Below are 17,151 nucleotides of genomic sequence, written 5' to 3'. Positions count from 1 at the left end.
GCTTGAAGCATACTCTGATTCTTAATCTGAGCTGAATAACACATATATTAAATGAGATAAAGCTACTTAATACAGCAAATGAAGTGCTTCTCAGGTCTTGAAAGGCAGTTAGAATTTACACATACATGTAGATCTGTTCTTGGCCCTTGCCCTGCTTATCCATCCACAGGATACTTAAAAGACATTCACTCTACCATCTTACCTTAGAACTACCCACAAAATTTTTTGGGGGGGAGATATATAATTTTATTTTAAGTTTATATTTCCTACAGGATGGTATGATAGGTCTTTTCCTACCCAGAGGCAAAATATGTTTTCTAAAAACTTGGTCACTGCCCATTGCATTACATTTAAATTTAAATGCTCCCTGGGTATATAGACAGTAAAAGTAAGCAAAAAAACTTACAACACATTCATTTTTTTAATATATCAAAAATGTTTCCAAGGCAACATTATTAAAATGATTATAGCACAGTTCCTAATATAACACCAAGCTCTACTAGGAAAGTACAGAGAGGGTAGAAACGTTTCATCCAGCCAGTGGTTTAGGTGCTTTTCTTTTTCTCACCCAGTAAATTCACAGCAGCTTTCTTGGCTTCTTTAAAGATGGCATATGCTGTCTCTTTGGCTTTGTCCTTCAAGTCATTCACTGCCTTGTCTACCTGGGACTCGTGCTTCAGGAAGAAAAGACAGATGATGCGCTTGTAGAGAAGGTCCACTCCATTGACAGGGCTGGGGGCCATGCACCACAACAGGAAGCTGCACTTCAACACGTAGTAGAAGGGGAACCATAAAAGGAAGAGGTCAGAGAAGAATTCGGCAATGCTGAACACACCAAACACTGCCCAGTAGGTCAGCCACTGGGTATCATCTTCTTTGTTGGGGCTCTCTATGGCTTTAATTGAGACATAGGCTGGGTAATCAAATCCTATCAGGTTGCAGAGAAGAGAGGCTCCATGACCAAACACTAGGTACAAAGCCACCAGCCCAATGACACTGAGTGCCATGTAGCTCCAGTTCACGCTGGTGTTGGCCTTGGTGTTTGCCAAGAAGTCAGTCACTGCAGTTCTTCTGATGATGGAATTAGTAGAATCCTTGACTCATTGCTGCAGACATGGCTGTCACGCTGCCACCCGGGGCTGCTCCTAGTGCCAGGTGGCGGACGGGGCGGGAGGCAGGCAATTCAATGAGTCCCTCCACAACCTCCCCACGGCCCCCTCCTTGCCCTGCCTACCCATGCCGCCCCCTTTCCCTCCCCCACCACGTGCTCTGCGGCCAGTGCCACACCCAGGGCAGCAGCCCCAGGAGCAGCTGCTCCTGGCCAGGCAGCTGCTCCCCTCCCCAACCCTACCCCTACCCACACCCCACCACCCTCCAGCCCACAAAATTTATGGGATGCAGCAAAAGCGGTTCTAAGAACGAAGTTCATAGCAATAAATGCCTACCTCAAGAAACAAAAAGAGTCTCAAATAAATGACCTAACTTCACACCTGAAGGAACTAGGAAAAGAACAAAGCCCAAAATTAGTAGAAGGAAGGAAGTAACTAATATTACAGAAGAAATTAATGAAATAGATACTAAAAAGACAGTAGAAAATATAAAAATAAATTAAGAGCTGATTCTCTGAAAAGATTTTTAAAATTGAGAAAATTTTAGCTAAACTCACCAAGAAAAAAAGATAAAATCAAATAAATTAGAAATGAAACAGGAGATATTACAACTAATATCACAGAAACACAAAGAATCATAAGACATTACTGCCAACAATTATGTGCCAACAAGTTGGACAACCTAGAAGAAATGGATAAATTCCCAGACATACAACCTTACAAGACTGAATCATGATGAAATAGAAAATCTGAATAGACATTACTAGAATCAGTAATCAAAACCTCTCAACACAGCAAATACTAGGACCAGACTTCATTGGTAAATTCTACCAAACATTGAAAGAAAAATTAGTACCTATCCTTCTCAAAATCCTCCAAAAATTTGAAGAGGAGGGAACTCTTCCAAACTCATTTCACAAAGCCAAGATTACCCTAATACCAAAACCAGACAGACACTACAAAGAAAGAAAATTACAGGCCAATACCCCAGATGAACATAAATACAAAAATCCTCAACAAAATATAAGCAAACCAAATTCAACAATACATTAAGATGATGTTACACCATGATCAAGTGAAATTTTATTCCAAGGATGCGAGGATGGTTCAACACCCAAAAATCAGTCAATGTGACATACCATATTAACAAAATCGAGTATAAAAAGTATATAATCATCTCAATAGATGTAGAAAAATCATTTGACAAAATTGAACCTCCATTTATGATAAAACTTCTCAACAAAGCCAAAAAGAATAAAAGAAATATATCTCAACATAATAAAGCCCATATATGACAACCCCAAAGCTAACATCATACTCAAAGGTGAAAAGCTGAAAGCTTTTTCTCTAAGATCAGGAACAAGACAGGGATATCCACTCTTGTCACTTTTATTCAACATATTATTGGAAGTTCTAGCCAGAGCAATTAGGCAAGAAGAATAAATAAAAGACATCTAAATTGGAAAGGAAGAAGTAAAGCTGTCACTTTTGCAGATGACATGATATTATATATAGAAAATCCTAAAGTCTCCAGCAAAAAATTATTAGAACTACTAAACAAATTCAGTAAATTTTCAGGATACAAAATCAATACACAAAAATATGTTGTTTCTATACACTAATAGTAAGCTATCAAAAAGAGAAATTAGGAAAACTATCCCATTTGCCATCATATTGAAAAGAATAAATTACCTAGGAATAAATCTAACTAAGGAGGTAAAAGACCTGTACTTGGAAAACTATAAGACACCAATGAAAGAAATTGAAGATGACACAGAAGGATGGAAAGATATACTGTGTTCATGCATTGGAATAATTAATATTGTTAAAATGACCATACTACCCAAGGTAATCTACAGATTCAATGAAATCCCTATCAAAATACCAATGGCATCTTTCACAGAACTAGAACAAATAATTCTAAAATTTGTATGGAAACACAAAAGACCCCAAATAGCCAAAACAATCTTGAGAAAGAAGAACACAGTTGGAGGTATCACACTCCCTGATTTCAAACTATACTACAAAGCTACAGTAATCAAAACAGCATGATACTGGCACAAAAACAGACACATACATCAATGGAAGAGAATAGAGAGTCCAGAAATGAACCCACACTTATATGCGCCATTAATCTATGACAAAGATGTCAGACTATACAATAAAGAAAAGACAGCCTTTTCAATAAATGGTGTTGGGAAAACTGGACAGCTACCTGTAAAAGAATCAAACTGGACTACTTTCTCACACTAGGCACAAAAATAAATTCAAAATGGATTAAAGACTTAAATGTAAGACCTGAAACCATAAAAATTCTAGAAGCAAACATAGGCAATATGCTCTTTGACATCAGTCTTAGTAATATTTTTTAAATATGTCTCCTTAGGAAAGGGAAACAAAAGCAAAAATTAACAAATGGGGCTACATCAAACTAAAAAGCTTTCAAGTACCTGCTGTGTATCTTTAGCAGCAATAGTGTAAATTCTTAATCTCAAGACACAGTGAGTAGAGTCATCATCACAGTTCTCCTCTAGCATTATCCTCAGCTGACAACTCAGGAATCCCTTTTCTTTCATAGGACATGGGTTTTCTCCGGTTGTGACTATTCTAGCTCCTCTCCTCTCCCAGTATGGTATGAAGCACAGACTTTGTAATGAGCACAGTAGTCCCTGGATGTTCAGATGATCTGAATGTGATACTGTGCCTTGAATGTACCTTTTCTGTTCATCTAGTAAATCAGCCCATGGGGATATGATTATTCCATTTATTGCACTGTATTATAATTTGACTGTTTATTTCCATATTCATTTTCTTATTAATTTAACTTCTGCTATGTGCAAATAACTGGAATAGGTACTTTAGAGATTAAATATAGAAACGCTAATTCACAGGCCTTCCCAACCCACCTACAACAAAATTCTTTGAATAATACCATGAAATACAAATATAATTCACTTGGAGTAACTGAATATGTAATTGTGTCATACATTTTGCCAAATCAGGTGTTGTATTACAAAGATGTGCCAAAGGTTTAATAAAATTATATGTGACAGAGCAAATTTATTATTTTTCTGCTAATGGGGAATTAGTATCCTTAGTGAAAAAGTCCTTTACTTAAAGAAAAAATCTGTGGAGCAAAACTCCAGATTATGGGATCATTTTATAAATACTCAATCCAATCCCAAACCCTGGGGGTAGTGGTGGATGGTGAGACAAAAGACCTCATTTACATAAAGTCCAGAAATGCAGTGACCTCAAGCCTCCCCACTGCACTGAGAGTACCAAATGGAATATATCTTACTTGACCTTGTTATAGCTTCCACCCAGCAGGACTCAGGACAGAGGGGGAGAAAAGTTTCCTTCATGAATATAAGGAGGAAAGAGGGAGGGAGGGACAAAGGAAAAAGGGGGGAAGGGAAAAAATTTAGTTGTTATGGACTTTAAGAGAAAAAAAGACCAACTCATTTAAAATCAATGATTGTGAATTCACCTTTTGACAAATATTTCCTTAGTGCTGGAAACAACTCTTCTGCCCATGAAATTCACATTAAGGAGAAAGAAACACATAAAATTAATGATACTCTCAAGTAATATGAATTCCTGTTTTAGTAGTAATAAAGTACTTGGGGTGCAAAAAAAAAGCAAAAGACTTCTTGCTATTTTAGTTTTCTACAAGTTATTTGCAAATAGGAAAAAATTGTAAAGTTTAGGAACAAATTATAAATTTAAAGCATAAAAATAGAAAAAATCTTTCCCGAAGGATATGTACTAGTGAGTGGAATCTGTAATAGCCACAGAATAAAGCACAGTCTGGTTTTAATTAAGTTTAAATTAGCTTTATGTGAAAATAAATTGGCTTTGAATCTACAAGATTAAAATAATAATATTAACATCTAAAAGAAATGCTGCTTTTTATATCTTCTCAGTCAAACCCAAAGGCTTAGATGAAATAAAAACAGAAATTGTAAATTACCAATTACTTTAATTGTCGGGTTATTTATGTTCATTTGATTCTTTGAAACATTCTTAATAGGCAATTTTAAAATATTAGAAGTTATCAGTTAGGTATATGTAATGAAAATTGATATTAAAATCAGAGTCATTTGAAAGATATGTTGTTTTCTATCTTGAAAAGCTCAGTTCTGCTAAATCAATAGGAAAGTTCATTTATTATTATTAATGGAATACACTTAATAATTTATTTTAACAATAAATTATTGTTAATTATAAAAAATCTACTCTCTATGTGTTTTGTGTTTTCTTTATTCTAACAAAATTAGAACAAGTTTCAACTAAAGTAAACATTCCTCCATTACCTATTTTTCTGTCAGCATTGTTCATCTTTTTCACAAGCAAAAATAGAATTTATTATTGACACCTTCAAATGCCCCCCAACACACATTTGTAAATAATTATAAACAATATCATTCTTGTTGACATATATTCCTAGGAATGATGATGGGGCAGGTCTCTTTCTTTCTTCCTGAATGTATTTAAAATTCATGACAGATGTTAAACATTCGAGATGTCTCCCTGGAATCTCTCCCTAATGTCTCTCTCTCTTCTTCTCCCACCACTCACATTTCTAAAAATTGTACACAGATGCTAATATCCTCACAGAGCTGGGCAAGCTTAGCACTTGAAAAGCCATTAGACCTAAATCTCACATTTCATATATGAAGAAGGGAAAGCATACCCAGTATGAATGATGTGCCCATGGTGCAGACGTGCTCAGATCTTGGTTCCTGTGATTCTCAAGGAGTTACACCAGTGGCCTTTCCCAGTGGAGCATGTGAGCACTGGACCCAGGGCCTCATAAGTACATGGCTGGAGCAGAGTAATAATTATACTTGAGCCTCAGTTTCCTCCTAGGCAAAGTTGTGAGGATTGAATAAATAAGTATGTATAAAATTATACCCTGGTACCTGGCACCAAAAGGAAAAAAAGTGTTAGTTGAGATAACATAGTCTTTTTAATTTCAAAGAAAGTTTCCATTCCTACTTTAACTGTTATTGTGAAGATTAAATACATTATGTAATGAGTGATATAACTCTTACACATGTATGAGCATTGAACTCTGGCAGTATCCATGCAAGTAGATCCAATTAGCATCAATTTTGAATTTATTTTAGTCAGAGTTAGTCCTAGACATCTATTTTTCAAGGCCAAAATTGCCTAAATAAATGAATTGTAATTGTCAAATGCCTTTCTCTGTCCCTCTTCAATTCCTTAGAATCGATGTTCTCATCAGCTGTTCCTCTCTTCCACCCCTGAATCCTATCTCTTAATATATCTTGTTGTCTACCTAGTTTTTGCTGGTCCAATTCCTTTCTTACCTCCATCCTTCTTCAGTGATACTACTTGCTGCTTTCTCTAACAATCCCATATGGAAAACGTGAGTTGAATTTTCCTAGAAATTGTAAGTCAAGTTACCCAGAGAGCCAGATAAGAAAAAGAGTATACTGTGAAAGAATGAGATTAGTAATGATGTTAGCTGCAGCAGCTTAAAGAATAATACTTCCCGTTTCATGAATGTCAGCTATATACCAGGTATTGTTCTTAGAAAGTGTCACACGTGAGTTAATTTAAACTCTTGAGAAACTCGAAGGGTTAATATTATTATCCGCATTTTTAAAATTAGAAATTTGAAAAATGTAAGCGGTTTATAAAACCTGCATGATGTACACAGCTGGAGAGTGGCACCCCATGTTCGTGATCTCTAAATGTACCATTGAGATGATGCACATCAAGGTTTGAATCCAATCAACTTAACTAGGGATGGTCCTAGAAAAATAAACTTTTGAACAAAAAAGTTGAAACCTAATTAACTATTTTGTAACATATTCGAAGTAAACATGTATTAGTAGAGGGAGGGTGGTGAAAATTCTCAAAAACCAAACTTTGGCATTTTTTGTCCAGGACTTTTTAGAGGGTAGAGAGAAAAAGAGAGGCAAAAGCATTTTTTTAGAAGATGTATTCTAATGTATCTCATGAATTATCCATAACATTTCAACATGACTCTGTGAACCATCCCACAACTCTTTCTTTGGCAGAACAAATACCTGTCTAATTAAAAACATGTCCAGGGCTTCCCTGGTGGCGCAGTGGTTGAGAATCTGCCTGCCAATGCAGGGGACACGGGTTCGAGCCCTGGTCTGGGAAGATCCCACATGCCGCGGAGCAACTGGGCCCGTGAGCCACAGTTACTGAGCCTGCGCATCTGGAGCCTGTGCTCCGCAACAAGAGAGGCTGCGATGGTGAGAGGCCCGCGCACCGTGATGAAGAGTGGTCCCCACTTGCCACAACTAGAGAAAGCCCTCGCACAGAAACGAAGACCCAACACAGTCATAAGTAAATAAATAAATAAATAAAAGAACGTGAATTTCTTTAAAAAAACAAACAACAACAACAAAAAAACATGTCCAGTAGTTCACTTGGAAACAAAACAGAGGATATTCCTGACAATGAACTGACAAGATCTGCTCTATAAAATACAGGTTTCCCCACATAAATAAATAAGATTTTTGTTTTATATATCAAAACCGTTATTGTTGATCATCTCAGACAACTAAATCCTTGAGACTCATTGGGTAGATCAAAAATGCTTTGACTTTAGGAGTAGGTTTAACACTGGTAAAGATAGGAGGGAGGTGGAAAAGGTTGGGTGATCTCTTTCCCCAGATCCCTCCTAATAAGACTGCTGCAAACAGACTAACCACGTTGATCAAGGAAAGCTGGACATCTCCATGTACTCTCTTTCCTGACCCATGTCCTACATCCATTCCCTCTCAAATGGTCATTAAACTCATGAAATAATGTTTAAACTCATTAAGCACCAAGAAAATGCAAATGAAGCCAGAAGGAGATGTCGTATCATTAATCACAGAAAGGACTAAATTTCCAAAGTGAACAATAAACAAAAAAGAAAGACAAAAACAAAAAAGGCAGGAAAACAATAACAATTAGTAAGGCTGTGGAGTCACATGCATGTTCACACACTGTTGGAGGATAAGTAAATTATACAACGACTTTGAAAACCATTTGATATTATCTACTAAAGTTGGAAATACCTGTACCCCATGTGCCAACAATTTCTCTCTTATGTATAGACTAAACAAAAATAGATGCAAATGTGCACCAAGGGGCACATTCAAGAATGTTCAAAATAGAATTATTCATAATCATCAAAATCTGAGAACAATGCAAATGTACATCACCAGAAGTGAATATAGCTATACGATCATAGAATAGGATACTGTGCAGCAATAAATTTGAAAAATTATAGCTGTCTGCAACAACATGGAAAAATCTCTCAATATGATACAAGCAAAAGAGGACAGACTCAAGAGTACATTATGAATGATTTTATTTGTATAAAGTACAAAAGGTGACAAAATTATTGTGTTAGGATTCAGAATGCTGGATATCTTGGTGAGAACAGGAGCATGGTTATTCATAGGGGGCATAGAGGAAGCTTCCTCGGTGCTGGTCATCTTCCCTCTCCTGATCTGTGAGTCTCCAACAGAGTGTACTCTGTGACGAAGCATTCATTGAGCTATTTATTTTTGAGCTACTTATTATTTTGAGCTATTTTCTATTTTCTCTCAGTGTGTTCTTCTTAAGAAAAAGAGGTTTTTTATTTTTTTAAAGAAATTCAGCAAATAACTGGATATGTTATAGATATTGGGGTATACATACCTACAGGACCAGCTGGAAAAAATTATTAAATGTTAGCTGAATCCAGACATCTACTCCAAAATTAAATTTTCACTGACAATGTCATTATACAGCTTTAATAAGTGTCATTTCCTTGGAAGGAAACCCTAAGGATAGAAAACTTTGTTAACCAACTCAAAAATATTCTCAAAAGTGGTACAAGACGCAATGCTGAAGGTGTCTGACAACAGTATAATTGTTTTTTGAAATACCAAAGTGGGAAAATGTATTATTTGTAATATTAAGGAAAAAATAGACAATTCACACCCACACCTATAGAAAATGCTTGAGGGTCAATATTGACCTTAGGAAATGCATGGAACTTGTTTCAAGCTATTTTCCCAACAAGAAGAAAAAATATTTATTTTTGAATCAAGGCACTGCTTTAAATCTCACCTAAAGAAATCCTCTGAAGACCCAGCTGGCTCAATGCTATAAAAAAATCACATAAATTTTATACATATGCACACACAGACATGCACACATATTTCAAATATGTCAATCAGTTATCTATAGAAAGTTATTTATTGAATTTCAGTGAATAAATTCATCTCCCAGTCCAACCCCCTTTCTTTTTTTGAATCAGAGAATGTAGTCACTAAATTTAAGCCAAAATGTTATTTGTCTTATATATTCTCTCAATGGAAATAAGCTATATATACATGACCTTGTCTTGTCCCCTCGTTCTGATAATACCAGAACCAGATTGTTGTGATCGTTAATTTTGTCTCAACTTGACTGAGCCACAGCTGCTCAGATATTTAGTTAAACATTTTCCTGGGTATGTCTGTGAGGATGTTTCTGGGTGAGATTAACATCTGTCTCAATAAACTAAGTAAATCAGATTGCCCTCCCCAAAGTGAGTGGGTCTCATCCAACCCACTGAAGGCCTAAATTGAATAAAAATCTAAATAAGAAAAAGTTCACTCTCTCTGCCTCTCTTGGAGCTGGGACATTGTTCTCCTCTTGACTTCAGACTCAGACTCAAACTGGAATTTGTGACACCAAATCTCCTGGGTCTCCAGCTTACTGATTGCAGATCATGGGACTTTCCAGCCTCCATAATATGTGAGCCTATGCCTTATAATATCCTACTGGTTTTGTTTCTCTGGAAAACCCAGACTAATACACACATGTAGAGATTTTTCTTATTACCGTGTTTTCTTCTGGATGTAGCTCCAAGTCCTCCTAACTCCACTCTCATTGAGATCTACTTGCTCTGTGGTTTTTGCTAGAAATCCAGGCCTCCTTTTCATTTACACATTCATACATTCACACACTCACTCTCTCACTGAGCATGCATTAGGTATTTGATCTTATGCTCCATGTTTTGGTTGGTGTTGGAGAGCAGGTATAAAAGGCATCATCCCTGCCCTTCAGGAACTCACATCTAGAGGGGAAGCAGAGAGGAAAAGTGCAATCCAGCCATGCTCCAAAGCTGTGAGGACACAGAGAAAGGGCAGAAAGTGAACACAAGGTGCTGGTGCAGGGAGGGGAGGCCCCTGGAAGTTCTTGACTTGCCTCTCCCTTGTACTTATCACTTTGCCCGTTTCCTTCTTCCACTCCCAATTCTCCAACTCAGTCTTTGTTATCGCAGTATCCAAGTCTGGCCACCAAATATCAGAAATGCCCTAAAAGATAATGTCACTAAAATAGTTCTTCTGGGGCTCCAATAAGAACAAATTAGGGTATAAAGTACTTCAATTGACTTTGTGCCAAACATCTAATTAAACAGAGAAACTGTCCCACAAGTTTCTCTGTCCTCGTCTTGTTAACATAAAATGAATACTTCCCCAACAGTATTTCTTTTTCCTTTTAGTCAAGCAGATGCCACAGAAACACTCATGAAGAACCCTGCTCTAATCCCAGCACGGTGCTAATAATGGTTCAAGTAAAACCCAGAATAGCGGTTTGATTTGTTCTCTCTCTCTCACTCTTATTTATTACCTCTGAAGTGTGTTTCCTCTCAAACCTGTTTAAAAAAAAAAAAAATCTGAGAATAGTACTCTAGAGGAGAAAATATGAGTCTCCTCACAGAAGTGGAAATTACAGCTGTTTTCTATATTAATCTTATGAACAACCTGTCAATTACTATAACATGTTAGTAAACCATGAGAACATTTCAACAGAGCAAAGTAACTCAGGTTAGATTATTGCTATCCATGGCAAGAGGGGATATGCATAAGATTTCAGATGCTGCTTCTACCAACCTTCTGGGCTGTGAACAGCAAAGTATACAGAATTTCCCTGGGTGCAGGGAAAAAGCCTATGTAATGGTTCCCAGTGAGTACTTTTGTTCCTTTGGGCCCTTACAACAAGTGCAACTGCTTTCTACACAGGGGAAGTTACGGGCTAATTACAGGCAATTTTCCTGTCAAGGTCATCACAAGTCCACTACCAAGTTATTCTTTATGATTTCTTTTCCACCCCAGAGAAGATTGTTCTTTTGTGACTTTGAGATGGATTATAACATCTCAAATCCCTGGGTACTGTAGAGAGCACAAAACTGCCATTTCTCCCAGCAGAGTGTATTCTCAACCACCTCCTTCTCCTCTTCACCATCCAGGTGTCCATGCACAGTACCAGTAGTGCCCCAAAGTCCTATCCACTTTCAGATCTTCTCCAATTTATTCTAAAAATAGTTATTAGACTATTATCCCTTAGTTGTGATGTCAGTGGCATAAGCTGTCATTCTCAGTTCCATCATGGGTCCCAAAGGCCTCTTAAATCAAAGCAAAACATCTAATTCTGAGCTTATGGACAGTCATGCAATTAGGGGAGAATTGGAAGGTGAATGAGATCCCAAAAGAGAAATTTCCATGGAGAGAACCAAGGACTGTACCATCCCTTAATGCTTGAGTGATGCCCAGTGACATTTCCTAGGCAACCTGTTGCAACGAGTTGCTGCTTTGCTGAAAAGGAAGTTCTAAAGGTTGCATTTCTCAGAATGCTTTTGAGTAGGAAAATGCTACTGTGCCATATTGTAAACAGGTCCTTAAAACCCAGGATGTAATTTGCAACAATTATTCTCTAATTCTTTCCTCTAGTTAGATGATAATTATTCAATCCCGTCCACTTAACGTTTATGCCCAGCTATCAGCCATCTCTCGCCACCACTTGGCCTCCGCAATGTTCAGGACCCACAGCCTGCCTTTATGGGTGCTCCTCCAACTGCATTTCTCCCCACATTCCTGGAATACTTTTCCAGAACTCCACCAACTTGTATTTTTCTTAGTTTTAAAATAGTGTTTCCAAATTATGCCCTTTGTGTAGCCAATCTGAATTGAATGTCCCGACCTCTATTACTGCATCAACTCCCATGACTTTTGTGAGTAATAGACTTGGTTGTCAATTCTATATTTATTACATATATCCACATAATCCAGTTCTTTCCTCTCCTTCTGTCTTTTTTAAACAATGATTTACTCTGAAATTCTGTTTATTGTCAAACTCCTCAGGCAACTTGTAGAGAATTCTGTACATTATGCAAATTGTAAATATTGCTCACCAACATTATAATACCTCAGTGATGCATCATTGTTTTCCATCTTTTGATCAATATTTAAGTTTTCAATCATTTTCCTTTTTATGTCAATCAAAATAAATTTTGTATTATCTTTTTAACAGTTTCTAAAATGAGCCAGAGTTTCAATGGAGCAAGATAAAATTCCAAAAATATTCCCATCATTTACCTAAAGGATTCAATCAATAAATAATTCAGATCATCTCATTTAGCAGCTGCTGCTAGTTACATTTCTATATGAAAATATTTTTGTAATTCTTTTTTAAAAATTTTTATTGTAATATAGTTGATTTACAATGCTGTGTTAGTTTCAAATGTACAGCAAGGTGATTCAGTTATACATATATATGTAAATATATATATTCTTTTTAAAATTCTCTTCCATTATAGGTTATTACAAGATATTGAATATAGTTTCCTGTGCTATACAGTAGGACCTTGTTGTTTATCTATTTTAGAAATGGTAGTGTGTATATTTTAATTCCAAACTCTAATTTATCTCTCCTCTCCCCTTTCCCCTTTGGTAACCATAAGTTTGTTTTCTAAGTCTGTGAGTCTCTTTCTGTTTCGTAAATAAGTTAATTTGTATCATTTTTTTTTAGATTCCACATATAAGTGATATTATACAATATTTGTCTTTGGCTGGCTTACCTCACTTAATAATCTCTAGATCCATCCATGTTGCTGCAAATAGCATTATTTCATTCTTTTTCATGGCTGAGCAATATTCCATTGTATATATATACCACATCTTCTTTATCCATTCACTTGTCGATGAACATTTAGGTTGCTTCCATGTCATAGCTATTGTAAATAATGCTGCAATGAACAGTGGGGTGCATGTATCTTTTTGAATTATAGTTTTGTCTGGATATATGCCCAGGAGTGGGATTGCAGGATCATATGGCAACTCTATTTGTAAGGAACTTCCATACTGTTGTTGCTATTCACTAAAAGTAAAGCATCAATGGTCCTAACACTTTCCTTAGCACTGTTTTGTTTAGGATTGATATTCTCTTCATGTGAGGATCAGAAGGAAGCTATGAGCCTGTTAATCCAAGAAGGTTTGGGGCTGTCGTCTTATGACTCATTTCAAAGGGTATAAGTTGAGTGTAGAGAAGTTAGCTAAACTACTCCATAATATTGCTGCCTTGGCATCCATTTTGTGTGGCTGAGCAGCCTGCAGGGGCCTTGAACTGACACCAGCCCTCCCTCGAGGCTAGCACATGGCCTGTAGAGTCACAGGTAACTATAAGTTCCTGATATGACTTCTCCAGTGCCCTGCGTGATAAACAGTCTGCCATGCCTCCAAGCTCCTTCCCCATGTGCACCCCTTAGATAAGAACCCATCCCAACTACATAGCTTACCAAAACACTGTTCTTCTTGGTTTGAATTAGCCCTGAAATTCCAAAAGCACTCCACGCTTGGACCTTAACAAAGTCATGTGCCCATGGTCAGCTGGGCTTGAGACAGTCTGGGACGTAGGACCTGGGACCCTTTGCTGCAGTGCTTGCACCTGGACAAATGTCTTCTCAAGCAACAAAATACAAAGAAACTATAAGGGACTATAAATAACTGCATGCGTGTGAGCTGGGGCAAATTATGTACAAAAAGATACAAAAAGACCCAAAAGAAAACAACTGCCACTTCCAAAGAGCGGGAGCAAAAGCAGGGGATCAGGAGAAAAAGCAGGTACTGCACATGCCCCCTGCACACAACACCAGCAAAGGGGTGGGCAAACCACCTAAGCCACCCCTGTGCTCAATCCCTGGACCCGCCCCTACCCTCACCCCATATAAAGAACCAGCTCACCCCTACTCGGGGAGTGAGCAAGGGGACCTGTTACTTGTTCTCACTCCCCCCCTGTTGCAGCAGGGGCCCCAGTAAAGCCTTGCCTGAACTTCTTGTCTGGTCTCTTATCAATTTCTATTGATTAAGGAAGGCTGAGAACCCTGGTTGGTATCAGGCTCTCTGCCTGCACCTTGCCTTGACCTCCCCGGGTTACCACTCCAGGCATGCCTTGTACCTCCTCCAGGACCTGCAACTAATAAATTTCTCTATTTCACTTTCCCCTGTGGTCTTTGTTGAACTGTGGTTCACCATTCAACTCCCCACTTGGGTCTCGACTTTACACATGTTAATTTAACAAAATCACAACACTGTAAAATATGGTTTGAATTGCTCTGATATAGTTTGGGCTGTATCATTTTCCAAAATTTAAATTGTCTTTATTAATGATGTACTTTAACCAAAGAGTTGAGATAGGCAATGAAGTCTCTCAATAGGAAAAAAAATAATACTGCTTCATTGGCCACTGACTGGTCTTGAAGGGTGGGCAACAGGAGTCACGTGAGAGAGTTTAAGTAAAAATTAAAAGGTGGGTGTGCAATCAATCCTCTCACACACTTAGTGAGTGTGTCCATTAATGTGATCTCTGGAAAAGGTAATTTGGAAGAACTATCAAAATCCATATACCCTATGATAGAGCCATTTCACTACTAAGAATTTATCTTGCAAAAGCGTGTTATATATATATATATATATATATATATATATATATATATATATGCACAAGAGTATCCACTGTAGTATAGATTTTAAGAGTATAACTCTAGAAAACATGTCCCACAGAAAATGACTGGTTTAAACAAAATATTGCTTATCCACAACTACAATACTGTTTAAATTTTTACCATTGTCATACATTGTTTTAACCTAAAAAATTTCATAGGGTGCTGTTATAAGTTTTTTTTATTTTTCTACTTTATAGTTTTGCTATAATATGCTATGTATTATTAAAATGTAAATATAAATTATGAGATGGTGGTTATGGAAAGAAAAATATTCATATGATGTGAAGCATTTTGAAACCATTCATTTCTCTTTGGTTCCATGTACTTAGGATAATCATGTACCCAAACTAGAGCAATTTATTTATTTAAGAATTTATTAAGAATTGCCTGTTTATTGTGTTTACTGTTTGCTTACTGCAAGGTATTGTTTACAAAAAAAATACAAGTGGTTTTTCTGTTTTATTAAAAATTTACTTGTCATTCTATAGTTTTGGCAACAGAGTCAAACATTCTGCATTTTAGCTGTGGGATTAATCTCTGTCCATATTTTCCAAAGGCCCATCCTCTAGAAAAGAGGACACAGTCTGAGGTGACACCAGCCGTGTCCTCAGGTCTGGAAAATAAAACCTAGCCAGGCTCGTGACCCCCCCACTCATCTCCCTGTCCCATCCACCTGCCCTAACATGAAGCAAGAACGTAGTGAAGAGGAATCAGAATCACTGCCTTGAGGCTTCCCTTGACCTCTATCACATCTCCAAATCAGCCAAAGAAAAGATGCAGGGCCATATAAACTACTGGGAGTCCTAAGTTCATAAACTATGAAAATTATAAAACTTGTGCTGTTAGGATGCTTGAAGCCCTTAGGTCCCTGGCACCAAGGGCAGCCTTCCCAGAATCCTGGAGAAGGACCATGATTGCAGTTCCTGGGGATGAGGGTGCGGCAACTATGACAAACAGGGAAACAGATGTGTCTGGGAAGTACAAGCACCGGTGTTCCTGAGGTCATGCTGTCCTGTTGCCTCTGGGGTTCTCACATCTAAATGTCACCTTCTGGCACATGGGTGGGCAAACAACTTCCCAGGATCAGAGGACAGCAGCCACCAGGGTATCGAGCATGCTGATTCAATTCTTTATTCACCCCCCATCTCTTGCACCAAAGAGCCTAAGATACCATATATAAAGGACCAATATATTGAAATTATTAAAAATAACATCACTATTTAAAGGTTAATTATAAAGAAGTAAACAAGGTTTAAACAAAGTAAAGAAATGTCAACTCTTGGGAAGATTTTAGCATTTAGATCCTGGTTCTAATTCACTTACAAAGGAAATCACATCAACACTTCAGGGGAGATCAAGTTTTCCTTAGTTCCTAAAACATTAGAAATTTCTCACAAGGGACAACTAAGAATGCTTATGTTTTCCATAGGAATAGGAATTGCCACATTGGAATTCAGGTGGCATTTCCACTACACAGCATAACTCCAGGCTGAGGGGGGTGACAAGGAGGCCACCAGCTCCAGGGAATTGAAAGCGGAGATTTCTTACTGGGAAAGCTTCCCCGAGGGTTGGAAAGTCAGTGTTTGTGATGCTGGGTCCCTGAAGGTTTCTTCTGACTTATTCAGAATTCACCTTTTCAGCCGAAGGAGTGGTCAGCCTCCTCTTTCCTCTCATCACAGAAAATCCTGCACCTCTTTCTAGGAGGGGCTGCGATCTGTATAACAGCTCAGAGAAGTGCTGGTCCCATTGGGACTTTGAAACAATCTCAGCAAAGAGGAATGAGCTCTTCACACCAAACTGTGGTTTCTTTTTTTTTTCTTCTTTAAACTAAACAGGTATCTTGTGATAATTTTCTGTTTAGAGACAATTGCACTCCTGAAAATGAAGGTTTTCAAGAAAATTTCACAGAAAAGATTTGCCACCATGCCATTATTATGCCATGGCAGCTCACTTTGCTGATAGAGAAATGTAAGCACCTTTTGGAAGGAAAGAGCTCTTTGCAGGAGGCCCCTTTTGTCTTGTCACTAACCTTAAAGCAGGTGCCCCCATGTTTTACTCATTTCTGACCCCAGCACACCTTTCAAGTCCTTTGGTCACACAACACCTTGCCTAACTTGTTGGTTCTTTCCACAGATCAAAGAAATAGGAATGAAGGATATGTAATTAACAGATGATCAGATCTCTTTGCTAGCTTCCCCTTCAGTAATGTTGTGAACAAACTGTGCGACC

General features: G+C 37.6%; 1 protein-coding gene across 1 annotated transcript in view; it reads right to left on the bottom strand.

Annotated features, from left to right (window-relative positions):
• Positions 1-493: 493 nt before the first annotated feature.
• The window catches only part of LOC132368247 (receptor expression-enhancing protein 5-like), a 175,652-nt gene continuing 158,994 nt past the window's right edge, over positions 494-17,151 (bottom strand). Inside the window, 4 exon segments of the mRNA XM_059927021.1 lie at positions 494-1,061; positions 1,063-1,145; positions 4,600-4,638; positions 5,806-6,034. Of these exon segments, the coding sequence (XP_059783004.1) occupies positions 546-1,061; positions 1,063-1,145; positions 4,600-4,638; positions 5,806-5,827 (660 nt within the window). The 5' untranslated portion in view covers positions 5,828-6,034 and the 3' untranslated portion in view covers positions 494-545.

Source organism: Balaenoptera ricei, chromosome 6 (assembly GCF_028023285.1).
Source record: "Balaenoptera ricei isolate mBalRic1 chromosome 6, mBalRic1.hap2, whole genome shotgun sequence".
In the NCBI taxonomy this organism is placed as follows: domain Eukaryota; kingdom Metazoa; phylum Chordata; class Mammalia; order Artiodactyla; family Balaenopteridae; genus Balaenoptera; species Balaenoptera ricei.
Note: the sequence above shows the minus strand (reverse complement) of the source record. Positions and strands in the feature narration are given on the sequence as shown.